The sequence below is a fragment of the Cherax quadricarinatus genome, chromosome 12 (genome assembly GCF_038502225.1).
Source record: "Cherax quadricarinatus isolate ZL_2023a chromosome 12, ASM3850222v1, whole genome shotgun sequence".
NCBI lineage: Eukaryota > Metazoa > Arthropoda > Malacostraca > Decapoda > Parastacidae > Cherax > Cherax quadricarinatus.
The window spans coordinates 47,177,279-47,197,579 of NC_091303.1; the positions used below are offsets into that span (position 1 = coordinate 47,177,279).

A 20,301-nucleotide genomic window follows, 5' to 3' on the forward strand; every position below is an offset into this window, starting at 1 on the left:
TATCCTGACGCCAAATGACTTCGAACAGGCGATAAATGACATGCCCATGCATTCTGCCCCAGGGCCAGACTCATGGAACTCTGTGTTCATCAAGAACTGCAAGAAGCCCCTATCACGAGCCTTTTCCATCCTATGGAGAGGGAGCATGGACACGGGGGTCGTCCCTCAGTTACTAAAAACAACAGACATAGCCCCACTCCACAAAGGGGGCAGTAAAGCAACAGCAAAGAACTACAGACCAATAGCACTAACATCCCATATCATAAAAATCTTTGAAAGGGTCCTAAGAAGCAAGATCACCACCCATCTAGAAACCCATCAGTTACACAACCCAGGGCAACATGGGTTTAGAACAGGTCGCTCCTGTCTGTCTCAACTACTGGATCACTACGACAAGGTCCTAAATGCACTAGAAGACAAAAAGAATGCAGATGTAATATATACAGACTTTGCAAAAGCCTTCGACAAGTGTGACCATGGCGTAATAGCGCACAAAATGCGCGCTAAAGGAATAACAGGAAAAGTCGGTCGATGGATCTATAATTTCCTCACTAACAGAACACAGAGAGTAGTCGTCAACAGAGTAAAGTCCGAGGCAGCTACGGTGAAAAGCTCTGTTCCACAAGGCACAGTACTAGCTCCCATCTTGTTCCTCATCCTCATATCCGACATAGACAAGGATGTCAGCCACAGCACCGTGTCTTCCTTTGCAGATGACACCCGAATCTGCATGACAGTGTCTTCCATTGCAGACACTGCAAGGCTCCAGGCGGACATCAACCAAATCTTTCAGTGGGCTGCAGAAAACAATATGAAGTTCAACGATGAGAAATTTCAATTACTCAGATATGGTAAACATGAGGAAATTAAATCTTCATCAGAGTACAAAACAAATTCTGGCCACGAAATAGAGCGAAACACCAACGTCAAAGACCTGGGAGTGATTATGTCGGAGGATCTCACCTTCAAGGACCATAACATTGTATCAATCGCATCTGCTAGAAAAATGACAGGATGGATAATGAGAACCTTCAAAACTAGGGAGGCCAAGCCCATGATGACACTCTTCAGGTCACTTGTTCTATCTAGGCTGGAATATTGCTGCACTCTAACAGCACCTTTCAAGGCAGGTGAAATTGCCGACCTAGAAAATGTACAGAGAACTTTCACGGCGCGCATAACGGAGATAAAACACCTCAATTACTGGGAGCGCTTGAGGTTCCTAAACCTGTATTCCCTGGAACGCAGGCGGGAGAGATACATGATTATATACACCTGGAAAATCCTAGAGGGACTAGTACCGAACTTGCACACGAAAATCACTCACTACGAAACCAAAAGACTTGGCAGACGATGCACCATCCCCCCAATGAAAAGCAGGGGTGTCACTAGCACGTTAAGAGACCATACAATAAGTGTCAGGGGCCCGAGACTGTTCAACTGCCTCCCAGCACACATAAGGGGGATTACCAACAGACCCCTGGCAGTCTTCAAGCTGGCACTGGACAAGCACCTAAAGTCAGTTCCTGATCAGCCGGGCTGTGGCTCGTACGTTGGTTTGCGTGCAGCCAGCAGCAACAGCCTGGTTGATCAGGCGCTGATCCACCAGGAGGCCTGGTCACAGACCGGGCCGCGGGGGCGTTGACCCCCGAAACTCTCTCCAGGTAAACTCCAGGTACTCCAGGTAAGTTGTCCTGCCCCATCTACCTCTCACTCTCGCTGTGACCACCACTGAATAATGATCTGATACATCTTTCACTTCTCTAAAAACTTGCACATCCTGAAGTCTACCTGAACCTTTCAACCTTTCAATCGACTAATACATAGTCTTACAAACTGCTGTCATTATGCCCTATGTGGTATCTCGTGTATTTATTAACTCATTTGTTTTTACCAAACCTCATACAATATGTAGTTTACTTAGAGAACTTAGAGAACTCCAAACTTACCTGCTACACTGTCTATAACAATTGCTCCCTCTTCAGCGTTTTAAGTCTTCCACAAAGAGTTATTTTTCTTTAAAACTCCCTAAACAATCTATTAACAATTCCCAAACTCTTTCTCCTCTAAGCCCCTCTTTTTCCCAGGTGCATTAACATTTACTATAACCCACTTCACACATTCCACCCTTATTCTAGTCCACATATTTCTTGAATTTATGCGCCTGCACGCATTCCTCTCATTCCAGAGTCTATTATTAAATATTACCAGCTTCCCTTCTTTAGCTTTGGTTCTCTCAGATACTCCAGATTAAACCCTAGTTACTCCTCACCTCTAACATTCTCTTACTCTCTTCACCTTTGTTTTGCTTTGTTTCATTAAGTTATTGTGAGTTTTAAAGAGGAAAAAAGAATAGGTACAAGTATTTTGAGAATATAACAATGAAAAAGTTTGAGATAGAATTACAATTATATTAAGTTTAGTTTCAAGATCTGTATAAAATTTATAATGCAAATCAAAGTTTTGCCACTTCTTCTTTTCCTTGACTCCTTCCTTCCTTCCTCTACTGCTGTGACTGTCATCCTTCTATACTCATTTCTTCCCTTCATCGCTTTTTAATTCATTCCCCACACCTCATTCTCATTCTCACACTCCCCTTCATTCATCTCTTCATCTCCTCCCTGCTGTCTGCCCATCTTTCCCCCATTTCCTCTTGTTCTCCTTTCCTTCGTTTTCCACCCAATCCTTGGTTTGTCCCTCCTCCATTCCTTTGTCTTCCACTTATCCCTCTGTCTCCGCCTCCTCCGTCCGCTTCTGCTTGCCCCCAGGGAGCTTGGGAAGGTTCTCTGCAGCAGAGTTGGTTCACTCACCTTGCTTGGTACAGGCAGATTTGGATGGTGAGACCACCATGGCTGCTACCTGCAGAAGGAGCACCACGCCCAGGAAGCCCAGCATCGCCACGAGAGCCGCACTCACACACCTGAAACAGAAATATCTACAGTATATTCATGGAGACACGCTAATCCCAGAGGGATGAAATTCTAGGAAAAAAAACAGGTAGAAGGGATAGTAATTTAGCTTGACACTAGGAAGGTAAGAGTAATTCCAACTTCTTGGTTCGGGTTGTCTGATGCTGCTGAATGTCTCATGATCCCTCTTGAAGGGATTTAAAGCCTAGAACCCGTAATACCCTAGTTGCAACAATATCAAGACTGAAACAATACCCCAGCTGCAACAATATCAAGGCTGCAACAATACCCCAGCTGCAACAATATCAAGGCTGCAACAATACCCCAGCTGCAACAATATCAAGGCTGCAACAATCCCCCAGCTGCAACAATGTCAAGGCTGCAACAATATCAAGGCTGCAACAATATCAAGGCTGCAACAATACCCCAGCTGCAACAATGTCAAGGCTGCAACAATACCCCAGCTGCAACAATATCAAGACTGCAACAATACCCCAGCTGCAACAATATCAAGGCTGCAACAATACCCCAGCTGCAACAATGTCAAGGCTGAAACAATACCCCAGCTGCAACAATATCAAGACTGAAACAATACCCCAGGTGCAACAATATCAAGGCTGCAACAATACCCCAGCTGCAACAATATCAAGGCTGCAACAATATCAAGGCTGCAACAATACCCCAGCTGCAACAATATCAAGACTGCGACAATACCCCAGCTGCAACAATATCAAGGCTGCAACAATATCAAGGCTGCAACAATATCAAGGCTGCAACAATACCCCAGCTTCAACAATATCAAGACTGCAACAATACCCCAGCTGCAACAATATCAAGGCTGCAACAATACCCCAGCTGCAACAATATCAAGGCTGCAACAATACCCCAGCTGCAACAATATCAAGGCTGCAACAATACCCCAGCTGCAACAATATCAAGGCTGCAACAATACCCCAGCTGCAACAATATCAAGACTGCAACAATACCCCAGCTGCAACAATATCAAGACTGAAACAATACCCCAGCTGCAACAATATCAAGGCTGCAACAATACCCCACCTGCAACAATATCAAGGCTGCAACAATACCCCAGCTGCAACAATACCCCAGCTGCAACAATACCCCAGCTGCAACAATACTCCAGCTGCAACAATATCAAGGCTGCAACAATACCCCAGCTGCAATATCAAGGCTGCAACAATACCCCAGCTGCTACAATATCAGGCTGCAACAATACCCCAGCTGCAACAATACCCCAGCTGCAACAATATCAAGGCTGCAACAATACCCCAGCTGCAACAATATCAAGACTGCAACAATACCCCAGCTGCAACAATATCAAGACTGAAACAATACCCCAGCTGCAACAATACCCCAGCTGCAACAATACCCCAGCTGCAACAATATCAAGGCTGCAACAATACCCCAGCTGCAACAATATCAAGACTGCAACAATACCCCAGCTGCAACAATATCAAGACTGAAACAATACCCCAGCTACAACAATATCAAGGCTGCAACAATACCCCAGCTGCAACAATACCCCAGCTGCAACAATACCCCAGCTGCAACAATACCCCAGCTGCAACAATACCCCAGCTGCAACAATATCAAGGCTGCAACAATACCCCAGCTGCAACAATATCAAGGCTGCAACAATACCCCAGCTGCAACAATACCCTAGCTGCAACAATACCCCAGCTGCAACAATACCCCAGCTGCAACAATACCCCAGCTGCAACAATATCAAGACTGCAACAATACCCCAGCTGCAACAATATCAAGGCTGCAACAATACCCCAGCTGCAACAATATCAAGACTGCAACAATACCCCAGCTGCAACAATATCAAGGCTGCAACAATACCCCAGCTGCAACAATATCAAGACTGCAACAATACCACAGCTGCAACAATATCAAGGCTGCAACAATACCCCAGCTGCAACAATATCAAGACTGCAACAATACCCCAGCTGCAACAATATCAAGGCTGCAACAATACCCCAGCTGCAACAATACCCCAGCTGCAACAATACCCCAGCTGCAACAATATCAAGGCTGCAACAATACCCCAGCTGCAACAATATCAAGGCTGCAACAATACCCCAGCTACAACAATACCCCAGCTGCAACAATACCCCAGCTGCAACAATATCAAGGCTGCAACAATACCCCAGCTGCAACAATATCAGGCTGCAACAATACCCCAGCTGCAACAATACCCCAGCTGCAACAATATCAAGGCTGCAACAATACCCCAGCTGCAACAATATCAAGACTGCAACAATACCCCAGCTGCAACAATATCAAGACTGAAACAATACCCCAGCTGCAACAATACCCCAGCTGCAACAATACCCCAGCTGCAACAATATCAAGGCTGCAACAATACCCCAGCTGCAACAATATCAAGACTGCAACAATACCCCAGCTGCAACAATATCAAGACTGAAACAATACCCCAGCTACAACAATATCAAGGCTGCAACAATACCCCAGCTGCAACAATACCCCAGCTGCAACAATACCCCAGCTGCAACAATACCCCAGCTGCAACAATACCCCAGCTGCAACAATACCCCAGCTGCAACAATACCCCAGCTGCAACAATACCCCAGCTGCAACAATACCCCAGCTGCAACAATACCCCAGCTGCAACAATATCAAGGCTGCAACAATACCCCAGCTGCAACAATATCAAGGCTGCAACAATACCCCAGCTGCAACAATACCCCAGCTGCAACAATACCCCAGCTGCAACAATACCCCAGCTGCAACAATATCAAGACTGCAACAATACCCCAGCTGCAACAATATCAAGGCTGCAACAATACCCCAGCTGCAACAATATCAAGGCTGCAACAATACCCCAGCTGCAACAATATCAAGACTGCAACAATACCCCAGCTGCAACAATATCAAGGCTGCAACAATACCCCAGCTGCAACAATATCAAGGCTGCAACAATACCCCAGCTGCAACAATACCCCAGCTGCAACAATACCCCAGCTGCAACAATACCCCAGCTGCAACAATATCAAGACTGCAACAATACCCCAGCTGCAACAATATCAAGGCTGCAACAATACCCCAGCTGCAACAATATCAAGGCTGCAACAATACCCCAGCTGCAACAATATCAAGACTGCAACAATACCCCAGCTGCAACAATATCAAGGCTGCAACAATACCCCAGCTGCAACAATATCAAGGCTGCAACAATACCCCAGCTGCAACAATATCAAGACTGCAACAATACCCCAGCTGCAACAATATCAAGGCTGCAACAATACCCTAGCTGCAACAATACTCCAGCTGCAACAATATCAAGGCTGCAACAATACCCCAGCTGCAACAATATCAAGACTGAAACAATACCCCAGCTGCAACAATACCCCAGCTGCAACAATATCAAGGCTGCAACAATACCCCAGCTGCAACAATATCAAGACTGCAACAATACCCCAGCTGCAACAATATCAAGACTGAAACAATACCCCAGCTGCAACAATATCAAGGCTGCAACAATACCCCAGCTGCAACAATATCAAGGCTGCAACAATACCCCAGCTGCAACAATATCAAGACTGAAACAATACCCCAGCTGCAACAATATCAAGACTGCAACAATACCCCAGCTTCAACAATATCAAGGCTGCAACAATACCCCAGCTGCAACAATACCCCAGCTGCAACAATATCAAGACTGCAACAATACCCCAGCTGCAACAATATCAAGGCTGCAACAATACCCTAGCTGCAACAATATCAAGACTGCAACAATACCCCAGCTGCAACAATATCAAGGCTGCAACAATACCCCAGCTGCAACAATACTCCAGCTGCAACAATATCAAGGCTGCAACAATACCCCAGCTGCAACAATACAACAGCTGCAACAATATCAAGGCTGCAACAATACCCCAGCTGCAACAATACAACAGCTGCAACAATATCAAGGCTGCAACAATACCCTAGCTGCAACAATATCAAGACTGCAACAATACCCCAGCTGCAACAATATCAAGGCTGCAACAATACCCTAGCTGCAACAATACTCCAGCTGCAACAATATCAAGGCTGCAACAATACCCCAGCTGCAACAATACAACAGCTGCAACAATATCAAGGCTGCAACAATACCCCAGCTGCAACAATATCAAGGCTGCAACAATACCCTAGCTGCAACAATACTCAAGCTGCAACAATATCAAGGCTGCAACAATACCCCAGCTGCAACAATACAACAGCTGCAACAATATCAAGGCTGCAACAATATCAAGGCTGCAACAATACCCTAGCTGCAACAATACTCCAGCTGCAACAATATCAAGGCTGCAACAATACCCCAGCTGCAACAATACAACAGCTGCAACAATATCAAGACTGCAACAATACCCCAGCTGCAACAACATCAAGGCTGCAACAATACCCTAGCTGCAACAATACTCAAGCTGCAACAATATCAAGGCTGCAACAATACCCCAGCTGCAACAATACAACAGCTGCAACAATATCAAGGCTGCAACAATATCAAGGCTGCAACAATACCCTAGCTGCAACAATACTCCAGCTGCAACAATATCAAGGCTGCAACAATACCCCAGCTGCAACATTACAACAGCTGCAACAATATCAAGGCTGCAACAATATCAAGGCTGCAACAATACCCTAGCTGCAACAATACTCCAGCTGCAACAATATCAAGGCTGCAACAATACCCTAGCTGCAACAATACTCCAGCTGCAACAATATCAAGGCTGCAACAATACCCCAGCTGCAACAATACAACAGCTGCAACAATATCAAGGCTGCAACAATATCAAGGCTGCAACAATACCCTAGCTGCAGCAATACTCCAGCTGCAACAATATCAAGGCTGCAACAATACCCTAGCTGCAACAATACTCCAGCTGCAACAATATCAAGGCTGCAACAATACCCCAGCTGCAACAATACAACAGCTGCAACAATATCAAGGCTGCAACAATATCAAGGCTGCAACAATATCAAGGTATATAACTGGTTAAGAAAACCGACAGAGTTGAAGGAGATAATTGTGCAACATTTGGGTATCTTTATTGTGGAAACGTTTCACCAGCCTGTTGCTTCATCAGTTCAGTACGGTGGAAGACACGTTTCACCAGCCTGTTGCTTCATCAGTTCAGTACGCTGGAAGACACGTTTCACCAGCCTGTGGCTTCATCAGTTCAGTACGCTGGAAGACACGTTTCACCAGCCTGTTGCTTCATCAGTTCAGTACGCTGGAAGACACGTTTCACCAGCCTGTGGCTTCATCAGTTCAGTACGCTGGAAGACACGTTTCACCAGCCTGTTGCTTCATCAGTTCAGTACGGTGGAAGACACGTTTCACCAGCCTGTGGCTTCATCAGTTCAGTACGCTGGAAGACACGTTTCACCAGCCTGTGGGTTCATCAATTCAATACGGTGGAAAACACGTTTCACCAGCCTGTGGCTTCATCAATTCAATACGGTGGAAGACACGTTTCACCAGCCTGTGGACTCATCAATTCAATACGGTGGAAGACGAGAAGTTTGAGTAATTAGTCCTTCAACCTAGAAATAATGTGTTCAGTCCATCAGTCTTAGTATAAGTGCAGCATATGCACTGAGAAGTAACTTATATACTGCAGACAAGTGAGGTGAAGCAGTTGTAGACGGCATCACCAGTGAAAAAATCCACAAGTGGAAGTTGGTTATACCTGTAGGTAGGCAAATGTTAAAAAATTCCCTTACCTAGAGTATACCTGGAGAGGGTTTCAGGGGTCAAGGCCCCCGCAGCTAGGTCTGAGACCAGACTTCATGGTGGATCAGGGCCTGATCAACCAGGCTGTTACTGTTAACCACATGTAAACTAGTGTACGAACGACAGCCCAGCTGATCAGGTACTGACTTTAGGTGCTTGTCCAAAGCCTTCTTGAAGACAACCAGGGGTCTATTGGTAATCCCCCTTATGCATGCTGGGAGGCAGTTGAACAATCTTGGGCCCCAGACTTACTGTGTTGTCTCTCAGTGTACTTGTTACTCCCCTGCTTTTCACTGGGGGAATGTTGCATCTCCTGCCGAGTCTTTTGCTTTCATAGGGAGTGATTTTCGTGTGCAAGTTTGGCACTAATCCCTCTAGAATTTTTCAAGAGTATATTATCATGTATCTTTCTCGCCTGTGTTCCAGGGAATACAAATCAAGGGCCTTCAACTGTTCCCAGTAATTTAGGTGCCTTATCGTACATTTGTGTGCCATGAAAGTTCTTTGTACACTCTCCAGGTTAGCAATTTCACCTGCCATATAGGGGGCAGTTAGTGTAAAGCAGCATTCCAACCTAGAGAGAACAAGTAGTTTGAAGAGAATCATCATGGGCTTGAGTCCCTAGTTCTGAAGGTTTCAATATCCATCCGATCATTTTCCAGAGCAGATGCAGTAGATTGTTGTGGTCTTTGAATGCGAGATCCTCTGACATTATCACTCCCAGGCCCTTCACATTACTTTTTCACTCTATTGTATGGCTAGAATTTATTGTATACCCTGATGCAGTTTTAATTTCTTCAAGTTTTCAATATCTGATTGGTTGAAATTTCTCTTCATTGAATTTCATATTGTTTGAGTGGCCCATTTAATGATTTGGTTGATGTCCGCTCGCAGTGTCTTTGTGAAGGCTTACTCAGCCCTGTAACAACTTCAGACAGTATTACCAAGGCTGGCTCATCCTCAGGAAAATTGATGAATAGAAAAAGAAATAATAATTCACAAAGATAAACACTTTATTATTTATTAAAGCAAACATAAAACAGTGAAACATGAAAGGTATATCCTATTTGAAAGAAAAATGAAAAATGAAATGAACAAAATGACATTTGAACTCAACGCTAATATATATATATATATATATATATATATATATATATATATATATATATATATATATATATATATATATATATATATATATATATATATATATATATATATATATATATATATATATATATATATAGTGATACTGGGGTGTCTGGTGTTAATGACACTGCGTGTTGGTGAAATCATAGCCGTTGCTGATGATGTGGGGGCGGGTCGCAGGTGTTGGTGACAACCCACCGGCTCGTTCTTCACAGAGTCTATAGCCTTGAATAATTAATCCAGATGACAGGAAAGCAGGTTCGTTACCACTGCTATGACGAGGGGTTATGTCCTGCGTCGGCGTACATAACAGGTAGATAGATCCAACATGGGACGTCTCAGGACTTCAGTCCGTCTCCTTCAGTTCTTCCCGTTGGTTGGCAGGTGACCCAATCTGTCATTCCAAGAGTAGTGCTGGGAGCTGTGAGTCGAGTGATTACTGTTTGACCGGAGCCCCACTCGTCACCTTTCATGGGGGGAGGGAAGGGGGGGGATAGCGGGAACTAGACTTACCCTGCCTTAACAAGCAGTTGGCAATCAAACTATCACTTTCCGGGTGGGGGAAAAAGGGGGGGATAGCGGGAGCTAGACTTACCCTACCTTAACAAGTAGCCGGCAATCAAACTATTGTTACCATATACTTGCTCGATACTCCTATCTGTTGAACTTTTCCTTCACAGTCTTCAATAGAGGACACTGTCATGGCAACTCGGGCGTCATCCGCAAAGGAAGACACGGTGCTGTGGCTTACATCCCTGTCTGTGTCAGATATGAAGATGAGGAATAGGATGGGAGCGAGTACTGTACCTTGTGGAACATAGCTTTACACCGTAGCTGTCTCGGATTTTACTCAGTTTACTGTTACTCTTTGTGTTCAATTTGTCAGGAAGTTATAAATCCATCTACCAACTTTTCCTGTTATTCTACTGTCACGCATTTCGTGCACTATTACACCATGGTCACACTTATCGAAGGCTTTTACAAAGTCTGTGTATACTTCATCTGCATTCTGTTTATCCTCTATAGCATCCAGGACCTTGTCATAGTGGTCCAGTAGCTGGGACAGGCAGGAGCGACCTACTCTAAGCCCGTGTTGCGCTGGTCTGTGTAATTGATGGGTATCTAGGTGGTTGGCGATCTTACTACTTAGAACCCTTTCAAAGAATTTTATGATATGAGATGTCAGTGCTATCGGTCTGTAGCTCTTTGCAAATGCTTTACTGCTACCTTTGTAGAGTTGGGCTATGTCTGTTGCTTTTAGTGTGTGTGGGATGACTCATGTGTACATGCTTCCTCTCCATAGAATGTTAAAGGCACGCGACATGGGTTTCATGCAGTTCTTGATAAACACGGAGTTCCTTGAGTCTGGGCCAGGGGCAGAGTGCATGGGAATGTCATTTATTGCCTTTTCAAAGTCTTGTGGTGTTAGAATAATATCTGAGATTTTTGAGATGACCAAATTTTGGGTCTTGTTGTTAAAGAATTCCTTTGGATTGTCAACCCTTAGTTTGCGCAGCGACTCGCTGAACACTGAGTCGTACTGGGACTTTAGTATCTCACTCATTTCTCGGCTGTCATGTGTATGTCCCATCTTGCCTAAGCAGGGGCCCAATACTGGATGTTGTTTTTTCCTTAGATTTGGCATAAGAGAAGAACTTTCTTTTTTTTCAGTTTTCTTTATGGCTTTTAGTTCTTCTTGCGATTCTTGTCTCATGGAAGATTCCTTCAGCTTACGTTCGACACTTAAAAATAACTCAGGGAACCTGTCTCATGTCCCACCATTATTGTACAAGCGAGCGGCCCATGTCCTTTCGCATGCTATTTCCTTACTTTTTAACAAGTCACTAGAAACTAGCACCTTCCCGAAACTACTCAAGACAGCAAGGGTTACACCAATACATAAAGGTGGTGACCCTACAGATGTAAACAACTATAGGCCAATATCAAACTTACCATTGCTATCCAAAATCTTCGAGAAACTCGTGCACAGGAGACTGTATTCATTTATAACGGCACATAACATACTCAACCCCTGCCAATTTGGATTCAGAAAAAATAAAAGCACTAATGCAATTGTAAAAATGCTAGATCTGCTTCACTCAGCATTGGAAAATAAGGAATATCCGCTAGGAATTTTTATTGACCTAAGAAAAGCTTTTGACACAGTAGACCACGGCATCCTACTCCACAAACTTGACCATTATGGTATAAGAGGCCATGCGCTTGCATATTTCAAATCCTACCTTACTAATAGGTATCCGTATGTCACCATTAAAGACAGCCTCATCAATACGGCCACTTGATACTGGAGTTCTGCAGGGAAGTGTCCTTGGACCCCTGCTCTTCCTCATTTACATCAATGATCTTCCAAACATATCCCAACATCTAAAACCCATTCTCTTTGCTGACGACACGACTTATGTCATCTCTCACCCTAATCTTGCCACCCTCAACACCATCGTTAATGAGGAGCTACTCAAAATATCAACTTGGATGACAGCCAATAAACTTACACTTAACACTGACAAAACCTACTACATTATGTTTGGTAGCAGAGCAGGTGCTGCACAACTAAACATTAAGATTGACAGCACTCTAATTGCCAGGCATAATGAGGGCAAATTCCTATGCCTATACCTCGACAACAACCTGAATTTCAGTACCCATATCCAACACATATCAAAAAAAGTATCCAAAACAGTTGGGATCCTCTCCAAGACACGATACTACATGCCGCAAAATGCCCTTCTCACACTATACCATTCACTAATTTATCCATACCTCACCTATGCTATTTGTGCTTGGGGATCAACTGCAGCAATACACCTAAAGCCAATAATAACTCAACAAAAAGTTGCAGTAAGAATAATCACTAAATCCCATCCCTGGCAACACACCCCCTTACTCTTCATAGATCTAAACTTACTCCCTGTTCAGAACATCCACACTTACTACTGTGCAATCTACATATACAGGACCTTAAAATCCAATATTAACCTTGACCTAAAATGCTTTCTTGATAGTTGTGACAGGACCCACAAGTATAACACCAGACACAAACATATCTACGACATTCCCCGTGTCCGAATAAACCTTTACAAAAATTCAATGTATGTCAAAGGCCCAAAAATCTGAAACACCCTACCTGAAAACTCTAGAACTGCAAACACATTCATCACCTTCAAAACTACCATTAGAAAACATCTTATCTCCCTGATATACCCCGTCACCTACCTACATAAAAACCACCTGGTGGTTCACACTTACACTCACTCACCCATTTGACTATAAGCACAGAAATACGTATCTTAATCTTAAAATAATGATTCCTAACTAGTCACAAGTTTGCCTGTGATACTCCAAAATAGAAACTATGTATTGTGCCAAAAACAAAACCTGGAGTTTACCTGGAGAGAGTTCCGGGGGTCAACGCCCCCGCGGCCCGGTCTGTGACCAGACCTCCTGGTGGATCAGAGCCTGATCAACCAGGCTGTTGCTGCTGGCTGCACGCAAACCAACGTACGAGCCACAGCCCGGCTGGTCAGAACCGACTTTAGGTGCTTGTCCAGTGCCAGCTTGAAGACTGCCAGGGGTCTGCTGGTAATCCCCCTTATGTATGCTGGGAGGCAGTTGAACAGTCTCGGGCCCCTGACACTTATTGTATGGTCTCTTAACGTGCTAGTGATACCCCTGCTTTTCATTGGGGGGATGGTGCATCGTCTGCCAAGTCTTTTGGTTTCGTAGTGAGTGATTTTCGTGTGCAAGTTCGGTACTAGTCCCTCTAGGATTTTCCAGGTGTATATAATCATGTATCTCTCCCGCCTGCGTTCCAGGGAATACAGGTTTAGGAACCTCAAGCGCTCCCAGTAATTGAGGTGTTTTATCTCCGTTATGCGCGCCGTGAAGGTTCTCTGTACTTTTTCTAGGTCAGCAATTTCACCTGCCTTGAAAGGTGCTGTTAGTGTGCAGCAACATTCCAGCCTAGATAGAACAAGTGACCTGAAGAGTGTCATCATGGGCTTGGCCTACCTAGTTTTGAAGGTTCTCATTATCCATCCTGTCATTTTTCTAGCAGATGCGATTGATACAATGTTATGGTCCTTGAAGGTGAGATCCTCCGACATGATCACTCCCAGGTCTTTGACGTTGGTGTTTCGCTCTATTTTGTGGCCAGAATTTGTTTTGTACTCTGATGACGATTTAATTTCCTCGTGTTTACCATATCTGAGTAATTGAAATTTCTCATCGTTGAACTTCATATTGTTTTCTGCAGCCCACTGAAAGATTTGGTTGATGTCCGCCTGGAGCCTTGCAGTGTCTGCAATGGAAGACACTGTCATGCAGATTCGGGTGTCATCTGCAAAGGAAGACACGGTGCTGTGGCTGACATCCTTGTCTATGTCGGATATGAGGATGAGGAACAAGATGGGAGCGAGTACTGTGCCTTGTGGAACAGAGCTTTTCACCGTAGCTGCCTCGGACTTTACTCTGTTGACGACTACTCTCTGTGTTCTGTTAGTGAGGAAATTATAGATCCATCGACCGACTTTTCCTGTTATTCCTTTAGCACGCATTTTGTGCGCTATTACGCCATGGTCACACTTGTCGAAGGCTTTTGCAAAGTCTGTATATATTACATCTGCATTATTTTTGTCTTCTAGTGCATTTAGAACCTTGTCGTAGTGATCCAATAGTTGAGACAGACAGGAGCGACCTGTTCTAAACCCATGTTGCCCTGGGTTGTGTAACTGATGGGTTTCTAGATGGGTGGTGATCTTGCTTCTTAGGACCCTTTCAAAGATTTTTATGATATGGGATGTTAGTGCTATCGGTCTGTAGTTCTTTGCTGTTGCTTTACTGCCCCCTTTGTGGAGTGGGGCTATGTCTGTTGTTTTTAGTAACTGTGGGACGACCCCCGTGTCCATGCTCCCTCTCCATAGGATGGAAAAGGCTCGTGATAGGGGCTTCTTGCAGTTCTTGATGAACACGGAGTTCCATGAGTCTGGCCCTGGGGCAGAGTGCATGAGCATGTCATTTATCGCCTGTTCGAAGTCATTTGGCGTCAGGATAACATCGGATAGGCTTGTGTTAATCAAATTTTGTTGCTCTCTCATAAAAAATTCATTTTGATCTTCGATTCTCAGTCTGGTTAGCGGCTTGCTAAAAACTGAGTCATATTGGGACTTGAGTAGCTCACTCATTTCCTTGCTGTCATCTGTGTAGGACCCATCTTGTTTAAGTAGGGGCCCAATACTGGACGTTGTTCTCGACTTTGATTTGGCATAGGAGAAGAAATACTTTGGGTTTCTTTCGATTTCATTTATGGCTTTTAGTTCTTCCCGCGATTCCTGACTCCTATAAGATTCCTTTTGCTTAAGTTCGATGCTTGCTATTTCTCTGACCAGTGTCTCCCTACGCATTTCAGATATATTGACCTCTTTTAGCCGCTCTGTTATTCTTTTCCGTCGCCTGTAAAGGGAGCGCCTGTCTCTCTATTTTACATCTACTCCTCCTTTTTCTTAAAGGAATGAGCCTTGTGCATACATCGAGTGCCACCAAGTTAATCTGTTCTTGGCATAAGTTGGGGTCTGTGTTGCTTAGTATATCTTCCCAGCTTATATCGGTTAGGACTTGGTTTACTTGGTCCCACTTTATGTTTTTGTTATTGATTTGGCATAGGAGAAGAAATACTTTGGGTTTCTTTCGATTTCATTTATGGCTAAACTCACAAACTAGTATTTAGTCACTTAGTATTTAGTCAACTTACTCCACAATTTGTAATAATTTAGGGTTAAGAATTAATCTAAGTTTGCCCGAAATGCCTAGCCATGCTAGGTGTTCTAGTGGCCCCCTCTGTAATTAGTATTTTATTACATGTAAACCACACAACCAAAATCTGTGAATCCCGCATTGTAATCCTTATAGAAAATAAACTTTGATTTGATTTGATTTGATATTGGTAATTTTATTGACCATTGCCTCTCTTCTTATTTCAGATATATTGGCCCTACTCCCCTCTCAGCAGCTCTGACTCTTCACCTTCGTTTGTATAGGGAGCATCTCTCTCTTTCTAGTTTACATTTTCTCTTTCTTTTTCTTAATGGAATGTGCCTTGAGCAGATCTCAAGAACCACAGAGTTTATTTTTTCTAGGCAAAGGTTCGGATCCATGTTGTTTAGGATATCTTTCCAGCTTGTTTCATTTACTACGTGGTTGACTTGTTCCCATTGTATGTTTTAGTTATTGAATTTGAATTTTGTAAAGACACCCTCATCATTGATCACATTTTGCAGGTCAGGAGCCCTGTGCATACATGTCTGCACCTCTATTGTGTTGTGATCTGAGTGTATTGTCTTTGATAAGTTATCCATATCAGATCGCTGTTGTTAGTAAACATGAGGTTCAGCATATTTTCTAGTCTTGTAGGGTCTAATATTTGATGGTCTAAAGTGAATTTTGGTACAGAGATTTAATAGCTCGTGTGTGTGTGAATTTTCATCTGAGTTGCCTCCTGCTAGAATATTATTTGCTATACTCCTCCATTTTAGGTGTCTCAAGTTGAAATCTCCCAGTAGCAAGATGTCTGGGGCAGGAGTTGGGAGATATTCCAGATAGTGGTCAATTCTCAAAAGCTGTTTCTGGAATTGCTGGGAAGTTGCATCCTGGGGCTTGTATGCAACCACAATGACAAGGTTTCGGTTTTCAATATTTACTGCCAAAACCTCAACTACATCATTGTGGTGTTTAGTAGTTGTGAGCAAATGAGCGACTCTGTGATGTACAAACCAACCCCCTCCCCCTTGTTGCCTCTTTAGTCTGTCGCATCTGGATAAGTTATAACCTGGGACCCATATTTTGTTGTCAAAATGATCTTTCATGTGGGTCTCTGGGAGAGCTGCGAACATTTGACTCTGTGAGCAGTCCCCTGACGTAAGGCATTTTGTTGTTTGTTGGTGGCTTTAGACTCTGTATGTTTTCAAAGACAGGATCGTTATATTGATGGAATTTAGTTTTTTTTTTATTTGTTGGCTTTATTATCTGTTGTTCTTGAGGGGAGACCAATGACTGTGCCTCTGCTCTAGAAGTTTCCAGTTGGTGTAGAATTTCTGTTATTTCTTGCCAGTCTTTATTCCTTCCTGCATAGTCCGGCTGCTCTGCGTTTTTGTGTCCCTTTTAGATGGTGTACTTGACAGTATACGTTGTAGCATTTTCTTTCATGTACTGCTGAGTGACACATTTCGGGGGTGAAAGAAGTTAGAGGAAAGGGAGTTGCACCCTCCTATTATCATGTGAGTGTGGCAATTTTTGGGACTGTCAAAGGTGCATATCCCACCTGTTTTTTCAGATATACCATGCCTGCAGATACCCATAGCTTAGCATCTGCATAGACTGGAATTTTGTTTTCTAGTTTTTTTTTTTTTTGTGGCTGCATTCCCTGCTGGTGCATTTTTTCTGTTTCCCCTCTAACTAACGCCCTTGTATGGACATCAGTGCTTCCACCAGTTTTTACTGGTAATGTGTCAACACTATTCTTTGAGGCATCACCACCCCCTTTTGCTCCATCCCCAGCAGTATCACTACTTTGTATCTCTGTAAATTGAATAACGTTGTCATACCAGGCTGACATGTCTTGTAAGAAGAATATTTTATTGGTGTTCTTTCTTCTATGTGTAATTTTCTGATACAGATGTATCTCGTTTGGGCAGACCCAAAAACATTTCTCTGATTTTATATAAAAAGTGGGTGCTGGCATGAAGTTCCTGCATGACCCATGGGACCATTTGCCACAGAGATTGAATGCAACCCAGACATGATTCCGTCTCTTACCCTTCAGACTGCACAGGTTTTCATGATGATGGTTATTTGCAACACTTTACAACTCTTCTAAATAGATAGTCAATAACTACTAAAAGTATTCAGTTGTTAGTCTTTAGACAGTTCTTTAACAGTTCTTCTGGGTAGGATGGGCATATTATATATATATATATATATATATATATATATATATATATATATATATATATATATATATATATATATATATATATATATATATATATATATATATATATATATATATATATATATATATATATATATATATATAATATATATATATATATATATATATATATATCTCGTGCCGAATAGGCAGAATTTGCGATCTTGGCTTAAATAGCAACGTTCATCTTGCCATATAAGACAAGCGAAAATTTGTGTATGCAATAATTTCGCCAAAATCATTCAGAACCTAACGAAAAAAAATATATTTCACTGTGTTTGTTTAGTATTAAATTATTGTAAACAAATCTAAAATATATTTAGTTGGGTTAGGATAAAATAAATTATTCTTGTTATAATAACGTTAGGTAAGTTTTCTGAAATTCTTTTGGAGCAAAATTAAAATTTTTTTTATATTAACATTAATGAAAAAAATATATCTTTACTAAACGTATAAGAGAAAATTTTAGAAAGGACTTAATTTCAAATTGCATACGACATACATTATAAATATATATATATATATATATATATATATATATATATATATATATATATATATATATATATATATATATATATATATATATATATATATATATATATATATATATATACATAAATACATATATATATATATATATATATATATATATATATATATATATATATATATATATATATATATATATATATATATATATATATATATATTTTTTTTTTTTTTTTTTCAACAAGTCGGCCGTCTCCCACCGAGGCAGGGTGACCCAAAAAAAAGAAAGAAAATCCCCAAAAAGAAAATACTTTCATCATCATTCAACACTTTCACCACACTCACACATTATCACTGCTTTTGCAGAGGTGCTCAGAATACAACAGTCTAGAAGCATACACATATAAAGATACACAACATATCCCTCCAAACTGCCCATATCCCAAACCCCTCCTTTAAAGTGCAGGCATTGTACTTCCCATTTCCAGGACTCAAGTCCGACTATATGAAAATAACCGGTTTCCCTGAATCCCTTCAATAAATATTACCCTGCTCACACTCCAACAGATCGTCAGGTCCCAAGTACCATTCGTCTGCATTCACTCCTATCTAACACGCTCACGCACGCTTGCTGGAAGTCCAAGCCCCTTGCCCACAAAACCTCCTTTACCCCCTCTCTCCAACCCTTTCGAGGACGACCCCTACCCCGCCTTCCTTCCCCTATAGATTTATATGCTTTCCATGTCATTCTACTTTGATCCATTCTCTCTCTCTCTCTCTCTCTCTCTCTCTCTCTCTCTCTCTCTCTCTCTCTCTCTCTCTCTCTCTCTTTATATATATATATATATATATATATATATATATATATATATATATATATATATATATATATATATATATATATATATATTTATTATCACACTGGCCGATTCCCACCAAGGCAGGGTGGCCCGAAAAAGAAAAACTTTCACCATCATTCACTCCATCACTGTCTTGCCAGAAGGGTGCTTTACACTACAGTTTTTAAACTGCAATATTAACACCCCTCCTTCAGAGTGCAGGCACTGTACTTCCCATCTCCAGGACTCAAGTCCGGCCTGCCGGTTTCCCTGAATCCCTTCATAAATGTTACTTTGCTCACACTCCAACAGCACGTCAAGTATTAAAAACCATTTGTCTCCATTCACTCCTATCAAACACGCCCACGCATGCCTGATGGAAGTCCAAGCCCCTGGCACACAAAACCTCCTTTACCCCCTCCCTCCAACCTTTCCTAGGCCGACCCCTACCCCGCCTTCCTTCCACTACAGACTGATGCACTCTTGAAGTCATTCTGTTTCGCTCCATTCTCTCTACATGTCCGAACCACCTCAACAACCCTTCCTCAGCCCTCTGGACAACAGTTTTGGTAATCCCGCACCTCCTCCTAACTTCCAAACTACGAATTCTCTGCATTATATTCACACCACACATTGCCCTCAGACATGACATCTCCACTGCCTCCAGCCTTCTCCTCGCTGCAACATTCATCACCCACGCTTCACACCCATATAAGAGCGTTGGTAAAACTATACTCTCATACATTCCCCTCTTTGCCTCCAAGGACAAAGTTCTTTGTCTCCACAGACTCCTAAGTGCACCACTCACTCTTTTTCCCTCATCAATTCTATGATTCACCTCATCTTTCATAGACCCATCCGCTGACACGTCCACTCCCAAATATCTGAATACGTTCACCTCCTCCATACTCTCTCCCTCCAATCTGATATCCAATCTTTCATCACCTAATCTTTTTGTTATCCTCATAACCTTACTCTTTCCTGTATTCACGTTTAATTTTCTTCTTTTGCACACCCTACCAAATTCATCCACCAATCTCTGCAACTTCTCTTCAGAATCTCCCAAGAGCACAGTCTCATCAGCAAAGAGTAGCTGTGACAACTCCCACTTTGTGTGTGATTCTTTATCTTTTAACTCCACGC

At 42.5% G+C, this 20,301-nt stretch overlaps 1 protein-coding gene across 1 annotated transcript in view; it reads right to left on the reverse strand.

Moving 5' to 3' along the window:
* The window catches only part of LOC128703252 (protein Star), a 170,835-nt gene that overhangs the window by 109,182 nt on the left and 41,352 nt on the right, over positions 1-20,301 (reverse strand). The window contains exon 2 of the mRNA XM_070084345.1: positions 2,811-2,920. Within this exon, the coding sequence (XP_069940446.1) occupies positions 2,811-2,920 (110 nt within the window). The remainder of the gene's footprint in view (positions 1-2,810; positions 2,921-20,301) is intronic.